The sequence below is a fragment of the Diorhabda sublineata genome, chromosome 2 (genome assembly GCF_026230105.1).
Source record: "Diorhabda sublineata isolate icDioSubl1.1 chromosome 2, icDioSubl1.1, whole genome shotgun sequence".
In the NCBI taxonomy this organism is placed as follows: Eukaryota; Metazoa; Arthropoda; class Insecta; order Coleoptera; family Chrysomelidae; genus Diorhabda; species Diorhabda sublineata.
The window spans coordinates 33199950-33223987 of record NC_079475.1 but is presented as its reverse complement, the minus strand read 5'-3'; the positions used below and the strand labels follow the sequence as shown (position 1 = coordinate 33223987).

At 32.2% G+C, this 24038-nt stretch overlaps 1 protein-coding gene across 2 annotated transcripts in view; it reads right to left on the bottom strand.

Moving 5' to 3' along the window:
* The window catches only part of LOC130453298 (bestrophin-2), a 102937-nt gene that overhangs the window by 22048 nt on the left and 56851 nt on the right, over positions 1-24038 (bottom strand). Inside the window, exons 3-5 of one of the 2 annotated variants that reach the window (XM_056792955.1) lie at positions 20273-20444; positions 11327-11456; positions 5224-5462 (exon numbers count right to left, since the gene is read on the bottom strand). In XM_056792955.1, coding sequence (XP_056648933.1) covers positions 5224-5462; positions 11327-11456; positions 20273-20444 — 541 coding nt within the window. Of the gene's footprint in view, positions 1-5223; positions 5463-11326; positions 11457-20268; positions 20445-24038 lie in introns of those variants that run through there. The other variant, XM_056792956.1, reaches the window with a different exon arrangement.

Genomic DNA, 24038 nt, shown 5'->3' with positions numbered 1-24038 from the left:
CTGACAACAAGTCGAGAACATATCTCTTTCTTATCCAAATCTTCGCAGACGATGATAGTGTGCCCTTGCATATGCTCAATCCCTCAGCCATTAATCGTATATTTAATCGCCAATCTCTTGTTAACATATTTCACACTCGTTAAATTATATCTGGTGTTCTGCTTGTCTTGGCGGACCCGACCTTGGCAATTTTATGTTAATTATGTTTGGGACAGTTTTTGCACTAAACGAAGTTATGTAGCCTGTTTCTACGGAAAATTTCACAATTGCAAAGCAACTATCATCGGAAACATGTTTCAAAGATGATCCCATGAATATGCTCCTCATTATCTAATTCACTGAATAGTATATCTTTTTTTGTCTAACTCGTTGAGTTGGAGAGGAATGATATAGGACATTTACCTCCTTTGATCATTCGCTGAGATTTAATATTTAATGCCAAAGAAATCGTAAAATGGCTCTAGACCAATGAAGTGGGTTACTTCTCTCTGGTTTACCAACCAATCTGCCAAGTTGTTGCTTTGTCCTCCAGAACGAGTAGCTTTCTAGAGAATGTTGACTTACTTAGACCGAATGTTTTAGGGAGTATCTTGTATTCCTAGATTACCTTGTTAACGCAAAGTCAAGCGCATATAGGTTTTTTTTCCTGGTAGTTGCGCATTATGAGATCCGCTCCCTTATAGCAAATATTTTCGCTTGAAATACCGATGGGAAGAAGTTAATTCGTAGGGATAGTTTATCTGGGAATCGTATTCATCGATTCCAAATCCAAATTCAAGCAATCGGTATCTAACACCTAATACATCTTCAAAGTGTTTACGATCGTTCTCTACTTACTTAAAAGAGTCAACTTGATTTCTTGTTAAATTATTCAATTATTAGTCATTCAGACAGTTTGTTTGTTAACACCAGAGAGTGAATATTTGTTTTAATCAATATCATGCTCATCAGAAGATTTAAAACAAAGCAAAATAAATTAATGGTGCAAGGACCAGCATAACTCTAAGAAGCCCTAATCTTTCAATGTTCATGACAGTATTCGAAAAAATAAGTTAATACAGATGATTAGGGTCATATATAATCAAATGTTTGACTTGAAAACTCAAGACTGGCCTTAACGAGAGATTTTGAACTAGCTTGAATGGACAAACGACCATCAATGAAGGAAATACCTCTCAGCCACTCAAGTTTTTTATAATGTAATTTAATATAAAAACTCCTAAGCTTACTTATCCCAAAGAAGTATACAGAACAATCATGAAACGCGTGAAAATAAATTTTGTTGATTTTGTTACTATTAATCTACAACCGATCGACTGGAAAAAATAATATTCGTTCATCAGTGATATTAACGAAAACTAATTTGCATCTTAAAGTTTTTAAGGGGAAACGGTTAACGTGGTCCGCAAAGGTGAGAGAAGCGTCAAGTCAAGTATTGTATAACTTGGAATTATAAACCAAAGTACATTTTTATTTGAAATACTATAAAAGCTTCGACTGCAAATTGATATACTAGGGAGAGTTTTAAAGAAGCGCTAATATTCTAGTATTCTCAGTAAACCTGATTGATATTAATTGTCGCTAAAGAAGACGTGCTCCTAAATGATTCAGATCAAACAGGCCGGTTGATTATTTCAAGAAAGTAGTCCCTCTATTTCTATTACATAAAATACACTTGCGTGCATAGAAAACCGATCCACCGTAAACTTTTAACTTTAACTATATATATTTTTAATCATTCATCAGAACAAAAAAAAGGTGTTTGAAAGACAATTTCATAGTCTTTAATAAGAGTATAAATTTACCAGCTAGGCTTATCGTTTATATGCGTAGCGCACCGGTAAACAAATGAAACATGTTGATGTGGTGATTGTAATGAAAATAAAAAAGTTCTCAAGTATTGAAATTATTACGTCTGCAACAGAAATTTGCATATTATTCGTTTTTTATAATCTCATTAGTGTTCACTACTGTACCACAAAAACCGTCCATGTTATTGCTTTAATCGAGAATGGATTTAGTTAGCGAGCTTTTGCTAGATATTTGGATATGATCGGCGCGGCGGCTCGAAGGCTATACCAGCGTTATGAGGAGACTGGATCTTTTCGTAGACGACCTGGAATAGGCAGAAGGCGATTTACCGCTTTATTGTGTAAACAACATAAAGAAATTGTCATCTTAATGCCGTTCAAGGGCAGTGACAGCTCTGTGAGATGCGAGAAATGACTATTAGTCAGTAAGACGAAGACTGCAGGAAAATAACCTGATCGCTAAAACACATACGATTGGTTCAAAACTCACTTCATCTTATCGGCAAGCATGCTTGCGTTTTGTACAAGACCATTAGAATTGGGACAATGGGGATCTGTTCTGTTCTCAGATGAGACCAGAATATGTCTCCATGGTAGCTCAGATGAGACCAGAATATGTCTCCATGGTAGCGATCGAAGAAGAAATGTGTACTGAAGAACAAGAAAGTGATCTACAAACTGCTTATTTGAAGCGTGGAGGTGGTTCCTGCATGATCTGGGGTGCAATTTCTATAGGAGCACGAATAAACTTTGTGTTCATTCGTAAGGGCGACCGTGTTCCCGGAAAAACAGGTTACCTTACCTTGACTACATTGGAGACGAATTTACCTTTATGCATGACAATGCAAGGCCACACACTGCCAGAATCGTGTAAGATTACATTATTACATTACAGCATACAGTCCTGACCTAAATCCGATAGAACATAGAGGAAGCTAAAACTCGGATACCGATTGCAAAATTATCTTTTACAAAGTTTAATAAGTTCCTAATCCGCCGAGAAATCCCCCTAAGCCTTAGATTGAGGGTGATAAAATGTTATATTTGGCCAATCCTTTTGTATGGTGAGAAGATGTTGTCTCTGAAAATGCAATCCTTAAATAGAACAGAAGCAAAGGAAGTGTGGCTGTTGCGCAGACTTCTACGGATCCCATGGACTGAGCACATGACGAATGAAGAAGTACTGACGGGAAAGATCGACGGAAGGAGAAGACCAGGGCGTAAACAACATTTCTGGCTACGGAATAGAGACAGGTGTGGCATTCAAGGTGCGGCAACAATTTTTCGTCGTGCAGAAGTAGTGTCTTCAGATAATAGATTAGAAGATTTGGACAAGAAAACACCTACACGCTGCAAAGTGTATGGTACTTGAATAAAAAGAAATGTGGGAAGTCGAAATAAGTTTTCATAAATTTATATTCACATTGAATTGAATATTAAATTGTCTTTTAAACAGCATATTTCTTTTTTTGGTCTGATGAATAATTTAAAAAAAATAATCAGTTGAAGTTAAAAGTTAACAGTTCGACTATAACAGTGTTGTATTGAAGGCATGTTTTAATGAATTTGATCTATTACTTAATCTTAATATAGCTTGCGAGTTCTGCATTTAATTTCATCGTTTTTAAATTCATTGTGGATGATAAGTTTTTGGCGATTATTTGAGGCAGACGAAAAGTGAAAAAAGTGTTTTAACAGAAGTCAGTTGAGGTTATAGACATTAGTATTTACATATTCTATTATTTATTTATTTATCGTGTGGTACAATAGTACAAGTTTTAAGTTTTAATAGTAGAATATATAACATCACCAAAGTGCGTTAAATATGCAAAACCAATACCGCAAAAATACGTGATATCTCTGAATTGAATAAATTTGACCGACCATAATGGAACTGATTTAACAAAAAACTAATTCATTGATGTTAACCCATACAATGAGAAATTTGAATAAAAGATGTCCTTGATTCCCTGTACCGGTTCTACTCGTACCAACGACAAAACAACTATACTTCTTGTTATAGCAAGTCTGTCTCTTTGAAAATAAAAAGTAACTAATTTCATAAAAAAATTACAGAATAACTCTTAAAACGAATAATTAATTATGTAAACTGATCTTAGAAATTAAAAAAAGGTAATAGATAATTTTTTTTTAGTGTCTCTATTATCTTAGAAAACATTGCTAATATGTGTATATATAAAAGTATATTAGAATGTCTGATGTTTTGCTATATTAAGATAATAATTTTGCCGTTATTTTACCATCCTTAATTATTCTCAGTATTGCACTACTTCGGAGTTATTCATTTGCAGAACTGCTGCCTTTCATATTATCATTTAGGACCCATTCTTGGTCTCCAGTGATCAAGCAAATAAAAACGGTTCTGTATGGGGTCAGAGAGACCAATCATCATATATAGGACAGGGGTTTGAAGTACTAGAATTAGTCTGAATACCACGAGGAACAATCTCTCGAAGCTACAAAGACTGGCTTGTGCAACCGAAACCATGAAATCATGCTGCACTAGAAGTTATTCTAAATCTCTCTCCAAGTATTTGTCAAGTAAAAGTTTATGTTGGAAGTTGAAAAATGTGTCCAGTCCTTGAAAAATAAAACGAGCTAGGAAAGAAAAAAAAGTTACCCTACAATGGATTTAAAAGGAAAGGGGAATGTAATAGCTGATAAGCTCTCTAAAGCGGAGCCAGTCAAGCCCTTCACGGGACCTTAACCCTTTTGTGGTATCAGCAATAAAACAATAGAAAAAGATATTGGAATAGAAGGTAGATAGGAACAAAACCAATTATTGGGATAACCTACAGGGACTGAGGCAGGCAAGTACTCTCCTGGGAAACTATAACTAAAGAAGATCTGCTGGATATTTCAGCCTTAGTGAGAACAATCTACGAATACTAACAGAAGTCCTATCGGGGCACTGTGGCCTCAATAGACACCTAAAGACGCTAGACGTAGCAGATAAAGCGGCGTGCTGATTTTGTTGCACGGCCATCCCACATTCTGGAAGGGGTACGATTAACAGATCAGCTATAAACTCTGGGTTTCCCAGTATCGCAGCAGAAAAAGGAGACACAATCGATCCTTTGGGTCACAGTGTATATGATACCTCAATATCTACATACATACTTTGAAACAATACGTTGCATGTTATGGATCGGTTGGCTCTCGCACGTTTCGATAACCAAGTTATCGTCTTCAGAGAGTGAGACAATTTACCTTCAGTCTCTAAAGACGATAATTTGGTTATGGAAACGCGCGTCAGACAGTGTAATTGTGAGTATTGGTGTAGTGGGGGTGTAAACAGTGTATTCACTATGAATATCACCAACTGTTCCAGATATTCCAACTTAATCTATTTCATGTACAATATGATTCAATCCCTTGAGACATTGCTTACCTGTGAATACACAAGTGGAACGTTAACTGTATCATATCCTATCAAAGCTCCTAACCGCCTCCTCATATCCGATAACTCCATCAATAAGGTTTGTACTATGTGATCACTAGTTATGATTGATTCTTTCCGTGCACGGTTTATTATATTTGTAGCCCAGACCAGCGGCATCCAATATTTTGACATGGGTGTTCGCTGATCCATTAATTCGAAGATTTTCTTCTCGCTTTCCATCATCAAACCTAAAAAAGGAGAAAATATTATTTATATTTGTTGAAAACAGGAATATTATGAAGTTATTATTTTTACGAATAGAATATAAATCTGCTGTTGGATTGTATTTAAATATCGTTGGCATGGCACTTTCTGAATCACAGATAAATAATGAATATAAGAGAAGTAGTTTCACTTTTACAGGCCATTGCGAAGATCATAAATATATTCAAAAGGTATTCGTTTATATACATATCGAATAATTATTTTCTTAATTATACCTATACGTATTCATGCTATTTGAATATAGAAAATGTTTATCGTATACCAAAACCCACCTTCAAATCTCAATTTAAGTTCACTTTATTTAAATATCTATGTAGTGTGCGTGTAATCTAATCCCATAATGTGCATAAAATCAAATTTATTGCCCTTCAGGGATCGATTATCCGGAAAATTGAGTTTCGATTAGCTGCTACTGCGCAAAATAAGCAAAAAAGACTTGAAATGTCTCACAAAACTAGACATTTCGACAAAATACGATAATAATAGCCAATAATATTCGTCAATGTCCTTTCAGTGGTTTAACGCCTTTCACACCATCTATTTATAATATTGTCATAGCGACTTATGACTTTTTTCCATTAAAATAATTAATTCATAATCAAAAATCATAAGTTGTTTCCAATCTATTTCAAAGCAAAGATTCTCCGGCTCTGCCGTTAGGAATTTTCGGATAAATTTGGCAAAATAGTTGTATTCCAAATCACAAGCTTGACATTATCAGTGTTGGCTACAGCGACAATCACTGTCAGTTGTCTTGCAGCTAATTTTAAGCGGCCTTGTTAATCATATTAATTCTTTCTGAGATAGTTTCTTAAAAATTGAAGGTCACAAAAAATTTTTGAATGTGAAGGAAGAACAACTAACGGATTGTGCAGGCTAACGAATTCTTTAGGACTTACTGATGGCTCCCCCGCCCCACTGAGGTCTCGTTTAAGATCAACAACACTTTTGCTGCAGTGATCATATGCTACTTTCTGCCGCGCTTCTAATATCTAATAAAAATTAGTTTCAATTTATTGCCTCTTTCGCCTTATTGACTTGAACTGGCTCCCTGTTCCTGGTGGATAGTAATAACACACAAATACAGATACAGATGATGACAGAGAAAAAGGCGTATTTTGCGGAACTTTTGAAAAATTATTTTTTTAGATGTTTTGAATAGAATGGATATCCACTCTTCCTTATGGATATGGCAACACTGATGTCAATATGTCAATCTGACATTACCATAAGAAAGTGTGACATTCTTCATACTGCACATCCTCAGAACGTGTTGCAATACGAGTGCTATTTGAGTTGTTTACAGATGTTTGAAATATTCATCTTGGTCAAAAAATGGAATTAAATGGCATTTTCTAAGACTTTAGAGGTGAGTTAAGCCGCCAGCAGTGTGCTGATCAACTCGCTTCAGCTTTTGGTGATGAAGCACCATCTCGAGCCACCGGGTTTCCCCCGCTCGCACTTGACTATAGAATGAATTTCGTATAGGTCGTCCAAAATTAGCTGTTGTGCTGATATTGCAAGATTGTCATATGACATATCGTTAGATTGAGGCATAGTTTCACCAGCATACATCAATATTGCATTAACATTTAGCTGTCAAAAAGATTTGTTAGCGTTGAATACCGCATAATTTAACAATCGCTCAAAAAAAGCTGGTGTTGAGCGGCGTTTCAAAAGACGTCTAGAAGATCGTGACAAATTATTGATCAATGCATATATATTCGAAACTAAACAACAATGAAACGTATGGATCTTTTCAGACAAGCCAAATCTAACAAAAGTTGTTCGCACACGAAGCACTTCGAAGCAAGTTGTCGCATGTTTTTTCGGACATGTCGACACCGTTCCATTAGACAACGTATAACGGCCAATTCTTAATTGTACTAGAACATTTTTTTGCTTCAAGTGGTTGAAAATATCAAGAAAACCAATAGATAAAGACGATTCATTCTCCACAATTACAATGCTAGCTCTTACACATCAGTTGAAACAAAAACGTTTTTGAGCAGTTAAAACATCGAATTTGTGGGTCATCCGCCGTACAGTTCTTGTTTGCAGCCCAATGATTTCTTCTTATTCCTGCAGATAAAAAATAAATTACGAGGTTAACGTTTTTCTACACCCTAGGAAGGGGTTAATGCGTTCAAATCACATGTTTTGGAGGTACCTCAATCGGAATGGATAAAAATGCTTGGAATGGAGAAATTTTGAAAAACTATAAAGCTATATCTAATTGTCAATATTTGTTTTTATTTGTCTATCTCAAAACTTAAGTAGCAATCCTCGTATAATAAGCAATTTCATTTATATAAATGTAGATCAACAGTCTACTTGTAAATGAGACAATAATTTATCACGTATTTCACAATCAGGAACATTATTATTTAGAAAAATATAATGATATGATACTTAAACTCGTTGTAGATCGCATTTCACAAGAAATGTTTATGTATACCTACATTGAACAGAAAAGAACTAAATTGTGTGAAAATTATAATGCTATGAATAAGCTAATCATCTTCTATGTCATAATTTCTCCTCAATATTTTGGTTGGGACTGAAAATGTAATATTGATTTTTTTTATATGAAATGTAAGCTGATGCTATTTTCCCGGTACACACATTTACAAATATTCCAGTCTACTGTATATCTACGAGAATACATTGGTTTAATTACCATAGCAGGATAGGTACATTTATTTAAATTTCAAATAGGCGTGTTTCCGTTCAGAAATATAACAAAATAATTGACAGACTTTATGTAAAACCGGTTGAATTAGATCTCTTTCAAGCTTCAATGCTTCTCAGTAATACTTGATGAGTCATATTAGAAAAAAATTGGAAAAATTCTAATGTTTCAGATGAAGTCCTGTGTGGATGCTAGTGGAACTAATGCATTTCAATTATAATTTTTTTATTGTATTTTAAACATGATATTTAGTATAATGTTTAGACTTTTGTCGTTTATAATACAGACGTTGATTGTAATTTTTCGCAAAACTAAACGCGGAACTGTTTTTTTCTATAGTCATGTACTGAACAATTGTATTTACTGATAGAACTACAAATGAACAATTTCCTTTAATTTTATCTTATGAATAAGTAATTAATTTGTCTGGAACTGATTCCAATATGGTTATAATACAGAAAAGAAATTATTTGGTTATCAATTTTGTGTGCCCAATTTTATATAATACTCGAAGCGATTTAGTTTTAACATGTGTTACTTTAATCTCTTATATATATATATATATATATAATTTTCATTACACTGGAAATATCTTCTTCTCCAAAAATATAAGAGATAGTCTCGGATTCAGGTCAATTCAAAGGGACGGTGATTTGTATTTACGCACTAGGTACTTACATTTTGTCATTTGAGCACGATCAATGTTATTTATAGAGATGTTAGAAATAATGGTGCAAAAAAGATCAAAAGAGTTGTCATATAATATTGTTTCTTTATATATAAAGATGGAAACTTGAGCACATCAGGTCTAGCAACTGCAAAATAGAATAAAGAGAGGTACCGGTTAGATATCCGAGGAGTATGTATGCTAAGAAGACTTAGAAATTCTGGACATTCAATTATTATTCATAATTTTTTGAATGAATATAAAGAAGGGGTTCATTGAGGTTCCACCAAGTATAATATTAATACGCTCAACAAAGTTCAATTTACTGTCAAATATAACAACAAGAGCTTTGGATGCTGTACAGCTTTCAAGTACATTATATCCTAGTGAAAGAGACGATATTACATTTTAAATGTTTGTAAGAAAGTGCATTTTTAACACATTACCCACATTTTGGATCTACATCAGATTCACAATCATCAATATTTTCTATAAAATGATATAGTTTCATATTTTATCTGCATAAAGAAGAACATTAGATTGTAGTTTCAAAATAGTGTCTTTTTAAATATCAAAAATAGCCCAAGAACTTATCCTTGGGACACACTAGAAGTTGCGTTAGTTTCTATGAAATTGAAACCATAGTATAGTTCGTATAATATTAATTGCAGAAGACTGTTATGCGAAGATCAATCAATATTTCATAAATACGCACGGCACTCATACCAAATTAAGTAATGTTTAATCCCCGTATAAAATTCGATGAATATCTAACAAACCGTCAGTCCACGTGGAATCGTCATCTCCACCGTTTACCAATGCAAACATCGAATCGTGAACATAAATACATTTATATTGGCCAAAGCCATGTGTACACAATTTATTCGAAATATTCCCTGAAGAAAGTCTGCGATAAGCATTGGCGTGGCTTGGTGAGATTCATACAAATCATAAATTTCTTTAAATAAATAGAAATATGGCATTATTTAGACTATGGACGAACGAAGACAATGAAATTGCACAGTGTAGTGAGAATAAAGACAGGTATAAATTTAATAATAAATATCTGACATCTGAAATCAGTTGACATAGTTACAAAAGTAGGACAATTTATAGTTTATATAAGGAGAACAGGATTGTGTTGAGCATCAAAGAAGAAGATGAGTATGTGGTATCACCCACTTCGCAACGCATTATAATTCAATCAAATGATGACTCTAGTATAGACGATTCTGATTGCCATTATTGTTAATAAAGATACTTTGGAATTGAAATGATTTTTTTCTTTTGTTTTATTTGCAAAGAATTCATTTTGCTTTGAAATTTCGTTTTCCAGAAAAAAACGGATGGGGTAGAAAAACGACTCAGTTCACGTCTGGTACCCTGTTTAAGCCAAATTCCCTTAGAGGTAGGTACATTTCACTCGTCTATTTACGTTTTATAATTTAATATTCAGTTGTAGCATAAATTCGAGATTGTAGGTCTACTAGAATAAAAGCAATGCTGCTCATTACCTATGGATAGTTTCACGTAGTAAAGAATATTTGAATCAATGAGATCAAAGTTATGAGTTGATGAGATGATATATTCTGATTGAAATCATTGAGCAAAAGCATTCGCAACGTCATCCGATTGGTGAGGAGTTTCGATGTTATAGAACATGCTGTTAGATATGTTTGTAGTTTTCCTACTAGTATTTAGATAGCATCAAAACTTCTTAGAATCAACTGCGAGCTGTTTTCCTATGTTCTTCATGTAATTATAATAACTTTGATTAATATTTCTTTCATTTTTAATTCGCAGATTACTAAATTCAATGTAGTTATCATTTTTGTGTAACTGGTATGCTGCGGATAATGTTGTTAAATCAAACAACGTATTTCTTTCGAGAGCCTGGGAATTGTTTTAGGAACCCTAGCTCAGACTTCATCTTAAATTCTAATTCCGTAAAAATATTTGCAAGTCGTGTCTACTTTGGTTACAACCAATAATTTATTTCATTTGATAAGAAGCAAATTGTTGAGCGAGGCTAGATTTTCAGAATTTATACCTTGGATTGATTGGTAGTGGAAAAGAGTTATTTGCGTTTTTAGAATTGTTAATTGAAAAGTGCGGTTCTTAATAGAAAATTGAAAATCTAAAGATATTAAACATGAATTTGTGAATCGATTTTCAACAAAAAGATACTCGATAGAATTTATGGTTTAGGAGCTATGTAGATTTTTAGATTGTTGTACATGCCAAGGAAACTGTTCGCCATAAAGAGACCTTCTGAAGAAAATTATCATAAATTGTCATTATTTGTGGAATATATATACAGGAATTATCATAACACAAACCCGAAATCCACTATACTTCACTACTCATGTTATTATCAATAACTTAAATAATGTGTTATCGAGTGAATTTTTGGCGATAGTGTACAGAGGGAGTAAGTGCGATAATAAAGGAAGTCTTAATTTACTAACCTGAATCGACAACATGCTGCCATGTGGGGAACCTCTTCTTTACCCTCAGTGATATCCTTTGTAATGTAATCACATAAGCTAACACAGCATATCTTACTATATTTCTTCTCATCAGTCTTTGTCTTTCATTCTGTAAAAGAATATATAGAAATAAAATGAGAACTTTGAACATGGATAATTATATTAGTTCATTATCATTAAGAAGATATTGAATAACTTTTAAAAGTATATGCATATACCATATTCTAAAAATTACAGTAAACTTTTACGCAATCGCAAAAATTGAGTGTCGAAGAAATGAACAGCATTGCACAAATAAAGATAATTTTGGAAAGGTGGAAGAAAAAATATTACAGAAAAATTATTTCCAGAATATAAGTATACCAAATCAGAATAGAGAAATTGAGATGCTAAATGAATGGCAAGCAACAAGATTCGAAATTTCGTTCAAATTATACGCGAAATGTTACTAGACCTGCTCAATGTAAAGATGACCAAGTAGAAGGAAATGTAGAAACCACAATCAAGAACATAATTTAAAAAAGCAGGATTTTTATCTAAAATGTATTGTTGACAAAATAATAAATTTGTTCTAAAATTTTGTCGCGTTCTGTATATAAATAACTATTCTGAATCAACAAATGAGTGAAAAATGTTATACTGAAGTTTGGAGAAAGAGATTAGATTAAATAGGGACCGTAAACTTAATTAAACAATATTATCTCCACAACCAACATTTATGGTACTGATCCTTTCGAAGTACTTTGGTTGCCCCGAGAAGCTTTAATAACGAACCAGACTAATAGAATACGCAATTAAGTATCTAATTATATATTTATTATCTTATCTTTTAGTTTGTTTCATATAGAACAAACGATAATTGTGTATGGAGAAAAAGAAATTTGACAGTAATTTTATAGCTACTGCTGGAAATGTATAAGATTATTAAATCAAATTGTATATACTAAGCGTTTTGCAAGCTGGAGCAACTGACAATGCGAGAATCAGGAAACAAGCTGCAGGTCCCATCATTTTAGAAGCACACATTACAGATAGAGCACAGTGGACGGGGAACGTTCAAGAAAATTTCAAAATAAGCAGATTTTTCGTGTTTGCGGAGGACACTACAGTTTTCGAAGTATTAGGTGTGTTTGAATGTGGTCGATACTTAATTGGATCATAGAAACGTAGTAATTTCAATTTACTCAGGCAGTAGATCTCTTATGAAAACCATACTCGGGTGACAAGGACAACGACAAGGTTGATCCGCTCGTCACATTGGTATCAACAAAACCACCACAAGGCCCAGAACCCTTTCTTGGTAGCCAAAAGTGTAATCACACATATCTCTTTTTAGTTTATACGCAAGAAAACTTTGTGGTAACGGATGGATGCATCTGGCATGAGACAAGCTAAGGCATACCATACGTAGACAGACTAGTCAATTTCAGTTGTAACAATACCAAAAATTACGCAATATAAAGGCAGACGAGGTCTACGCACCACAAATTCAATACTGTATTTTTCGTGAGAAAGTGACGTAGTACGATGCAGCTTGTAGTCACTCTACTACACTACACACTATTTTACAGTTTGACTTTAGATTACATTTTTATTATGAAATTACTAAAAATGGATTATGTTAGAGACGATTATCTGATATAAAAAGTAAATTTTATAATGACAAGAAGCAAAAGAAAAAAAATCACAAGAAAAAAATTAATAATGTACGTACAGTGAAACATTTCTTTTCATGCTTCGTATGTTTCTGCCTCCAGAGATTTGTTTTTTCCATTATTTGACCGTGAGAGTAAATTTTCAAACGTTAAGACTTGTAGAATTAAATAGTGATATCCATGGTCAATTAAATTAAATTAAATACAAAAAATGTACAAATTTGTATTAATGCGTATTAACTAAAAGATATGAACACTATTTAAATATGAACAGTGATTTTAATATATGTTCAATATTCAACCCTGATTGGTTAAAGACTAATTTCTAACATAATTTTAGTTTCGAACAATTAGGTGTTTTCAAAAATTTTCTAAAACCTATTTTACTGTACAGTAAAGTGCCTATTACGTGGCAAATACGACAAAAAGTTATTTAAATAAGTTTTTCAATATCAATATTGAGATCCTTATGCCAAACTTCTGTCAACTATAATAAACACGTTTATATTAGCTTCACCTATATGTTTGTGAGCTTGTTTGTTGTAACTTTCCTTTGGACTTCGACCTCGTTCGACTGGGGACTAGAACCTTTGATCCCCGTATTGGAAATTTACCACTTCGACAGCTTTACCAAAACCATTTTACAAGGGTGGTATTAATTATATAAATATATTTAAAAACAATATAAACAATATTTAAAAAATCAAAAAACACTCTTTCATAGCATATAAAACTAAAACGTTACAAATAAATATCAAACATCAAACTAAAAAGAAGTTAAAAATAATTTCCAAAATAATCTTAAAACAACATTAGGTGAAAAATATTAGTATTATTGTGAAAAAAACGTGGGGCATTTTGTTCCATATTTCTTGTACATCGAGCGCCCGACACTTATTTTCAAAATTATTTTCAACTTTTTAGTTTGACGTGGAATAAAAGCGTCTTTTTTCGTTTTTTTACACAATAGATTTTTATATAAGCTCACTTCACGAATCAAAGACTAATATTTGTAAAAAAAACTACCATAGAAAAACAAAGTTGTTTCCAATATCAATCTGATAAAACAAAGTGTCAAACACTTCGATGAGACTTAAAATGTTCTTAAATACAATTTTAAGATTAGAGGTAAAAATGTATGTGATTCAGTGTTATGGAAATTACTAAAGTAATTAAAATAAAAATGATTATTCCTTTATTCAGTATCCAAATACTGCAGTGGACAATATACTGCTTGGCATTTGATCAAAATATTTCTTACAATAAGAAGCATTCGTTGTAACAAACTTTAAACAAAAGTTTATAATGAAGCTGATGCTACGAATTCAATAAATAAAGAAGAAATAGATAAAAATCGAAACTCAATTAAAAATAAAAATAAATTGTCATAGTTTACAAGGAAAGGACGATGTAAGGCGATTGAAGTTCTGTTTATCTTTAGGCTAGATTCCCATATCTAACAATAATATTTTTATTTTTTGTATAGGAAAGATAAAATAAATATGAGAAGCACATTCCGAATGATAGTCCCCGTCTTTTCTAGAACTCTTATTGCCCTTTCGAGCGTCAGATCCGAATGATAGTGAATTATTAAAAACATAATAATAACTCACTCACTTCGATCAATTACTAGAGGATAAGTACAGGTAATTTTTGGGCAATTCTACGTATTGAAATATCCGCAGATTTACTTTTATTTGGGAATGGGAATTTTTTATTATAATAAATATTGAAAATTTGTTATATAGGACTAGATGTGGGTTTAAGCAAATTTTCTCAATAACTGTCTTTCATATTTGCTACAAATAATTCACTTTACTCCACAGAAAACTAGGTTTTTTGGAAAATTCTCGAAGTGCATACTTGATTCTGTCAAGCAGGGCTAAACCTCAAAAATTTAAAATTGAAATCGACAATTTTTATCCCTTATAGTAATCGTTTTACATATCCCAGAATCAGGAATACGTGAGATTATAAATGCATACTTGTTATTTCACATTTCATAACCAACTTTATAAGCAACCAAACATGTCTGGTTCCACGTTTATGCACACATAATAATTTATTAACCAAGTGCCATTTTCAACGCAAACTACGTTAGTGTTCGAACACATGGAAGATCTTGATAATGAAACCTTGAGGTGCACTGAAGTTATTATTACAAGATTAGAAAAGTACTTTCATTATTATGCTCTTTTTAATAAAGGATAGTGAAATCATATGTTACATAGAGTATAATTTATTTAATTGCTACTACATAACATTGTTGCTATTTATTACGTTTTTGTAATAAATCATTACGTATATCATATAAGTATTAGTTATTCACTTTTCCATTTGAGATTTTTTAAAGAATGCAATTAAAAATTTCAGCAAAATATCAAGTAAAGAGAAAGTATCGATCATGTTCTTTCCTTACTTAAAAAGTAAAAAAAATTGATAAAAGAAAAAATTATAAAAGATTCTGCCGTCTTCTGCGTCGTTCCATTGTTTTTTTGTTCACAATGGCTCTGGTTATAGAAAGATGACAATGTCTTGGATTTTCAGAGGAGTTTGAGGTTAGCCTTGCTCGACAAAGTTAAGTAAGTGTAAGTGACTTCTGTGCGACAAATATGAAAGAAAGTTATCAAGAAAAGTTGTTTGAAATCCATATATAGTCTCATATACCAAATTTTGGAATCTATTATCAACTATAATTTTCGAAACGTGTCTCTATAACCACGTGGGGTTAATTTAATCAGTTTTTTTGTTGAGAATGCGCTGAGAACCATCTAACTCTCAACTGCAGTTTTCACGGTTTAACCTCGAACATATTCAATGGTATGATATGGAGTCAAAACTTTTAATCTTCTTCAATAATTGTTCACTGTCTTCTTTTGCATCGTAGTTTTTCATAAAAATACGTATTGCGGCGTTATTAACTGTCTTATACTGATACTGATATAGACCGCGAAGCCAGTACTGTTCTAATTTATTATCGAAGATAAAGTTTGGAAGCGCATATTTTTTGTGACCTATTCACATTATTTTTCCTGTAACGGTTATAGAGATAATTTAGAAGATCTTTCTGATTGTCAACGGCAATCTAGAGATTTGAAGAATTCGAAAGATCTAGAATGTGATTTTGATATACAAAGCGGAATTTAAACATCCGATAGTGACAAGTGAATACAAAAGTAAACTAAGCGGTGCATTTTAAATAAATTAGATGATAAATGTATTAATGCATTAGAATTTCAACATTTAAAATATGCAAACCCCTGATAAAACTGAATTTTTTACAGTCAATTTCAACGTATTCGCAATAAAACAGAGCTTATGTTATATATATATATATATATATATATATATATATATATATATATATATATATATATATATATGTACATATATATATTTTATTTCTCAGACCTTCTGATATATTAATGCATTTAAATGTTCTTGATTTTAGGTCTCTTCTGTTTTAAAATTAGGTTTTTTGATTGTTTTTAAAAGAAAGATTAATTTTGACGTTTCGACTTTTCTTTAAGTTTTTATCAAAATATGATATTGACACTGACAATTTGCTTATCTATATTGATCTATAGATCACCTTAATCATGAATATCAAAATGAGGATAAAATCAACTTAGAACTTTGTTCCAATAAGAAAAATTAATTTTTTCTTTGGTTTCCACATCTCAAATATATAGCGGTAATCAATTAAATTTATTAAAATTTACAAAATAGAGCTATAAATTTTACTTAAATTATTTAGATCTTTTTTATCATTTATAGCTTGTTCGTTCTTATGAATGTGAACCATTTCTAAAAATTCCCTTTTTCGTGTATTAGATTCCGTTTCAAGAATTTTTGAATCTTTATAATTGAATTTATGTTTTTTTGATATCTCATGGTTCGTTAATAGAGTTCTATCATATTAATTACCTCTTAGTCTATTTTCTACATACTGAGATGTTTGCCCTATGTAGATAGCGTCACAATTAGTATAAGGCACTTCATGTATAATATTACTTCTTCTGTTTTAGATTTTAATTTAGTGAAATATTTGGATAATTTATTATATTCTCTATGACTTATACTAAGATCATATTTATTGAAATAACTCGATATTTGTTGGGAAAGTCTTGGTACCAATGGTAAGGAAAAATGTTTTATGTTTTGATGTTTCGTTTCTGTTTTGTTTTTAAATTGATTGTAGTATCTGTTTATCCTTTTCTTGAATATGTTATTCATCATTTTTTCCGGATAATTATTTTCTTTCATTGCAGTTTTTGCTTTTTGAATAGCTAAGCTTCTAAGCTGAGTAACTTATAGTTGGATAGATCTATCATCCAAACTTATTATCACTGATTCAATATTCAAATTGACGTCAATAAAAATTCAATATTCAAATTGACGTCAATTTGAATATTGAAACCTATGAATTTAAAATTTTTACAAGAATTCCAATTCAAAGCCACCGAAAAACTTAAGAAATTATTTTCCATATCCACTCCCCGACTAAGTTCAGGGATGGATGTGAAACAGGACATTCCACCTTCCCCTATCATTCTAACTAGTCCTTAACGTGTTTCGTGAGTATTTTTCTCTCTAGTTCTGTGGGAGATTATGAGAAGTCTTCTTTTTAGGTAAAGGTTAGTTTCTGTGGGTATAGACACTAGCGTGAAAGTATCTGGCATCGACATACCTATTTACACCTTACAACACAATAGTTCGCCCAGGTAAATAATAGGTAACATAACTGCTGCACATTCTATACGTTTTATACTTAGTCACTATAAAATTGCAAAATTCAATTAAAAATAATTAAAAATAGACTGTCCATAATTTTTTAAGACAGCTGTTTTTCAATATTTATTATAAAATATATATAATTCTGTTATCAGCTCAAGGAAAGTCGATTTAGCTTCGGATCTCCTACTATGAAATAACTTGTATTAGATAACTGGCTCGAATTTCAACTTAAATGTTCTTTTTTCGCCATTGGAAAGAAAATTACTCGCAAACATTTTTTTTCCACGCATTAGATGCAATAAAAAAGAAGCTATAAATTATGCACTTGATTGCATTAAATTCACCACGCAAACGTTCATTAAATATTACTTTTCACGCATTAGAATGTATAATCTCTTTTCTACAGTATAATTTATGATATAAATCTCTACTAATTATTAGAAAAACTTACTGATATATTAATCTGAAAAGCAAGACTCTTCGGAACTGGAATCGTTAAGATTAATGATTACTAACGTTACGGATAGTAATAAATCTCGTTATAACTTGATATAATCACATTTGCATAGTTTGATTTTAATGTATCCCAAACAATTTCTATAGGATTAAATAATACGGAGGCAGCCTTAATTAAGTATGCTCTTGAGTGCTTGCAAATGCTACGTATCAATAAAAATTTTTTTGTGGGAACCCTCTCAGCATAATTATTTAGCCCTTTACTTTTATAAAATATTTAATTTGGAGAGATGTTTGATGCGAGCGGGTTTTTTTTATTTTTCAAATAATCCCGCGGTCATTCTTGGTGGCTATTCAGATCTCATATATAATGATACTTTTTTTCTATCTGGGATTTCAAGCCGTATGTACGAGTGTTGCAACTTAAGTTTTGAGATAGACAAATAAAAACAAATATAATTGGATATGGATTATTTTACATGCATCAACCGCTCCTTCAGGTATCGAAAAACGTTGATCTCTTTTGATCTACAATAAGAAGAAATAATTGGGTGCCAAACAAAGACCGTATGGCGGATGAACCGCATTAATTCTATGTTTTGACTGTTCATAAACGTGTTTCTTTGAACTGATCTGTGAGAGCTCGAATTGTAGTGGTGAAGAATGATTTTTCTTCTGCGATTGGTTTCTCTGATTTTTTCGATTTTTGCTTTGTGCGTGAACAACTTTTGTGTTGAATCCAGATCGTCCTAGAAGACCCATACAGTCGATTGTTGTTACGAGTCCATATGCATAGATCTGTTGATGCACTGCAATTGAATTTTTCAGTATTTCTTTGCACCAATCGACACGAGTTTCTTTTTGAGCGATTGTCAAATTATGCGGTATCCAACAAGAATAAATATTTTTGATAGCCAAATGTTAATGCTATATTGAATGTTTGCGGGCGAAGCTAATGCCCAAGAATGTCTCAATCTCACGGTATGTCACATGACGATCTTGTAATGTTAGTTTAGGCACAGCATCGATGTGTTCTAGCACAAAACAGGATTTTGATGACCTTCACGAAATTCATCCTGTAGCGAAGTGCGACCACGATTGAAATCGGAAAAGTAGTGAAATGACAACACGTCTTAGTACGTTTACCATTAAAAATATCAAACTTTAGATTTGACACAATTACATCAGTGTTGTCATATCTCAAAACTTAAGTAGCAAACTGCCATCTATTGTTTCTATCATTACTACTGATGCTTCCATGTTTATTAGTTGTGTTTATTAGTAGTGTGGCTATGCTCTGTTGCAACCCAGTAGCTTTCTAGTTTCCGACTTCTTTTGCTATGTTTATTCAATTAGACAATTTTACTTCACTTTTTATTAATGAACATTCTTCTCCAGAATAATCAAATGGGTCTATTTAAAAATTTATAGAATTTAAAGTTCTATTAGATGTTTGTTGACATATATTTTTTGTGTCACTAACTATGTATTTCAAGAGACTAGTGCAATACCCTCAACACTAAGAAGGTTATTGTTTCTAAATCGTACATCACGATTACGTGAACTGCATAAATGAATACAAGTGTTTCAATTTATTCTCGATATTCTAGATCACACCATTTTATTTGGAAACATGTCGATGTTGATGTCTAGTCAATATACAAACAATTGGTTTTATTTTCTATCGATTTATTTTCGATTTATCCATTTATATGAAAAGGCAATTTCCTCACGGATCGTTTGAAGTCTTTGTTAAGCGTCTATTTTAATAAATTGTTTTGTGCTTATTTTCTTTGTGTTTTTATATTAATTAAATCCTCACCCGTTATTGACGATGACTGGAATCGCATAGGGTAAAATATGGGGATAAAGTAGATCATATTGAAGGTGATTATTTCTTAGAAGAAATAGAATTCATTGGTCATTCATTTAAAATGTATTTGAATACAACGAATCTGTCTGTTTTGATACTGAAACAAAAAATCACTCCTGGCAAGGATGATTTAAATTTACCTTACATGTGCTTCTTAAGCAGAGTAAAAGTAAAAGTGCTTAAGTAAAAAGAATACGTACTTACCGCACCTGGAATGCCCGCATTCAGGAACAAGGCAAGAGTATCAGGCCATGGGAGCAATTTGTATTGATCCCACCATCTGCCTACGACTAAAGATACGTAAAATCCTAATACGAAAGACATTGGTATCGTTTCACTTTGTTGACCAAAATATAGCCGAATTTTTTCAAATATTCTGCAACAAAATGGAATACGATAATATTTTGAAAAATAATGATTGATTAATAATTATTTGTGCAATAAATGAGTAAAGTAATACTTTTTTCCACGGGTAGGACGGCATTTCCTACGAGTGAAAACAAGTTACTTTATTCAGGAGTTTCATACAAAAATTTTTCTACGTCCGTAGTTTTAAAAAAAATCGACAGAACTTTTATTAATTTTTATTTTGTTATAGTAATATTAAAAGCATAACTGTGAGCATTATTAATTTGGAGTGAACAAGAAGTTACATTACTATAGGTATTTAAATTGGCAGCATTTAACGAGTTCAATGAAAAAACATCTATAATTAGTACTTTCTGGATTGTTGGTAGGATCGTGGACATTTACAATGTTGCTTGAAGTCGAACTAGTTGTTCTCGTTAAAATTTTCACTGCGGAATCCATTTTGTTTTTTATTGAGTAATCTACGTATCCAATCGCAACTGTGCTGGATTTCCACCCACCGGGCTTCTTTAGTTGAATTATATCACCACCGGAATCCACTAATAGAGAGGGAATTTTTGAAAAGGTATTGATACAACTTGGATTTTGCATAATCGATTTCTATACTGCAAAAAGAAATGATTTGTTTTGATATTTGTGGGTTGTTGGTTTTTATATTTTTTATAAATGTTTACCAAGTTTAATCTATTGTCCGATATTTCACCAATAACAGTAAATCGACGTTGATCATGAGTTTTTGTATCAGGTACTGTGATAATTAAAACATTTCCGCTATTATTAATATCGTTCATTTTATATAATACCTTCCTCCGCAGAGCTCCTGCGATTCCGAATATTAAAGCAGCCTGAAAGATGTTACAAATAATATCTAAGCTTACATTAAAATTTTATAATTATGCATGAGATAATGATGGTCTGGAGCTTGCAACAGACATTTATTAATGGGCAAATTCTTCCACATTTTGGATTTAGTTTCAAAGTAAACTAGTAACATTCTTTCTGTGAAGCTTTTTATGCCTTTTTTAGTACACCCCTCCATAAAAGAATTATATTTCTTTAAATATTGTACCCTGGATTTCTCAGGGAGAAGATGCATAGTCGCTGCTGTTGCCGATTCAACATCTTCTAGTGTGCAGTTTAAACTCTCTTCACTATTACCCTCCAACATTAATAAAAATACTACACTCCTTTTAATTAGACACATAACGGATTTTCTTGAATGAATATCAAGAAAGAAAAGTGTGACAGTTTATCGGAGAAACGAATTGACAAGAGAAAAGACAGCTCACTATTTTGATAGAACATTTTAACAATTTCGTTTAAAAATGAAACGCTTTTTGACCGATTCAGAGATTACATTCTTTATGAATGCAAATGAATGAAAAAAAACGTGGATATTATAACGGACGTCGAAAAAACAATATAAATATTTATGTCACAATGAAAATATGCGAATCACAGTAGTCAACAATCAGAGAGAACCATTGGCTTACTTTTCCAATGAGCATTCGAACTTTCCGTTGCTTACTATATTGCCAAATATGTACTAATTTGACTAGTATAATGTTCGTATCTTTTCGATTTTGCATTAGTAGTTACTCAGATACTAAATTATTTACAATAATTGTAAGCTTAATGTATGTAGGGTATAATTAAGGATGAATGTGGCAGCAAAGCTGTATTACAACATTTATATTCTCAACACTATCTAAAAAACATATATTGGCTCTCAATTGTAAATGTAATAACTATTAAGGGTACAGGCCTTCCAGAATGGTTGGTATAGATAAAGGGTATGGTATGAATGTAACAATTATAGATAAATAGAATTATGTCGAGTTAAAAAAAATGTATATCCTGACTCATTATTGGAAATTTTGTAGAAAAGTTATTCAGGGCGTAAATACTATTTTGCGCTTCCTTTAAAATTTACCTTGATGCTAATTCAGCGCCACGCTATTTAACACATTTCTACGGACACTTTTTCATATATACTGTCTGATTATCCGTAAAATAATCGATTATTGTCGTGAGATTATAAAGTGGAAATTGTGAGAAAATTCTAAGTTATCAATCTATCCCGAACTTAGTCCAATATTTAGATCAATCACAATTAAACAATTAATGTTTTACTAGATCAAGCTTTAAGGTAATGCGCAAATTGGGACACGTGTGAGGTGACGCATCACAGCATGTGGTTTTGCAATCTACAAGATGAAATACATTGACGCAAATTGACGACGCAGCACGACCTGATACGACACGCGTGAGCACACAGACGTGTCCCACTGTAGTTCAGACACAGTTTACTGCGCCACACGGGTGGGTGAGTAGCAAGTCCTTAATTTTTTTTAAGAAAAAATGACAGAAGAAAAATTAATAGAGGCGCTAAGGAAATACAGAGAGCTTTACGATACAAAAAATGATAATTATGTGAAGGCGAAACTGAGTAATCGGATTTGGGGTGATATTGAAAATGATTTCTTCATCATCAAGGAATAAAGAAACACTTCTTACTCAGCATCATCCGATTCTGATTCAGAACTTAAGTGCAATAAGAATAATTGTTTTTTTTATCAAAATTTTCAGACATTTTTTGATGCAGGCTAATCGCGAACTGCCAATCAAATCCAAACCCCACCTTTTCCTATTTGAAATCGCATGTCTCGATATGCGGATAATCACCCAGCACGTATAGCATGTACGAGTAATGTCACGCTGCCTTACACGTGCTATACGTGTCCCAATTTGCGCCATGCCTAATATCTATTGTTTTTATTAACGTTTTAGTGGTCTCTTAGGACAATAGCAGACTGTTTTTGACATGAGACTACTATATTATAAAAAAAAGACTTCCGCCGCGATAAACTCGAAGATTACTGAACCGATTCATGCGGTTTTCAGTAGTAGATAGAGTGATTAATGAGGAAGATGTAGGTATATAATTTTTCAAGGTTATGTGTAAAAAGATTGTACTATAACGATGAATGTTTGAAGTTTCTCAAAAGTCAAGTAAGCTAAGAACTTTCATTGACTATTTCTACCATAATCGGATATTTCTTTTTAACTGCTCTACAAACAAGTTAACGAGTAATGACATAATATATAGTTTTTAAGTTTTTTTAAGCTTCAAAATTTGAATCAATATCTTACGGGTTATTACAAATAATTATAATTATGGGGAGGTGAATTGAATTCAATTGTCTAAAACGAATCTCGCTTGATGTATTTTCTAAACAAAGTATATTGTTAGTATTTGAAAGTAATAAATATAGTAATATTGTATATAAAGAAATATTCTAGTTCACTTCAATGCATGAGGTAGTAGTTCAAACTTTAATTCATTAATTTTGACCGTTGCAATAACGGATGTGCGAGCTGGTGTATTGTCTTGATGAAACAACACTTTCTTATTAGCCAAATGCGGCGTTTTTTTCTTGATTTATTCGCACAAATGTTGCAATAAATTCGCATAATACATGCCGTTGATAGATTTTCTTTTTTCAAGATATACAATGCAAATTATCCCACACGCATTCCAAAAAACCGACGCTATGACCTTGCCTGCAGATGGAACGGTCTTTACCTTGTTAGGAGCCGG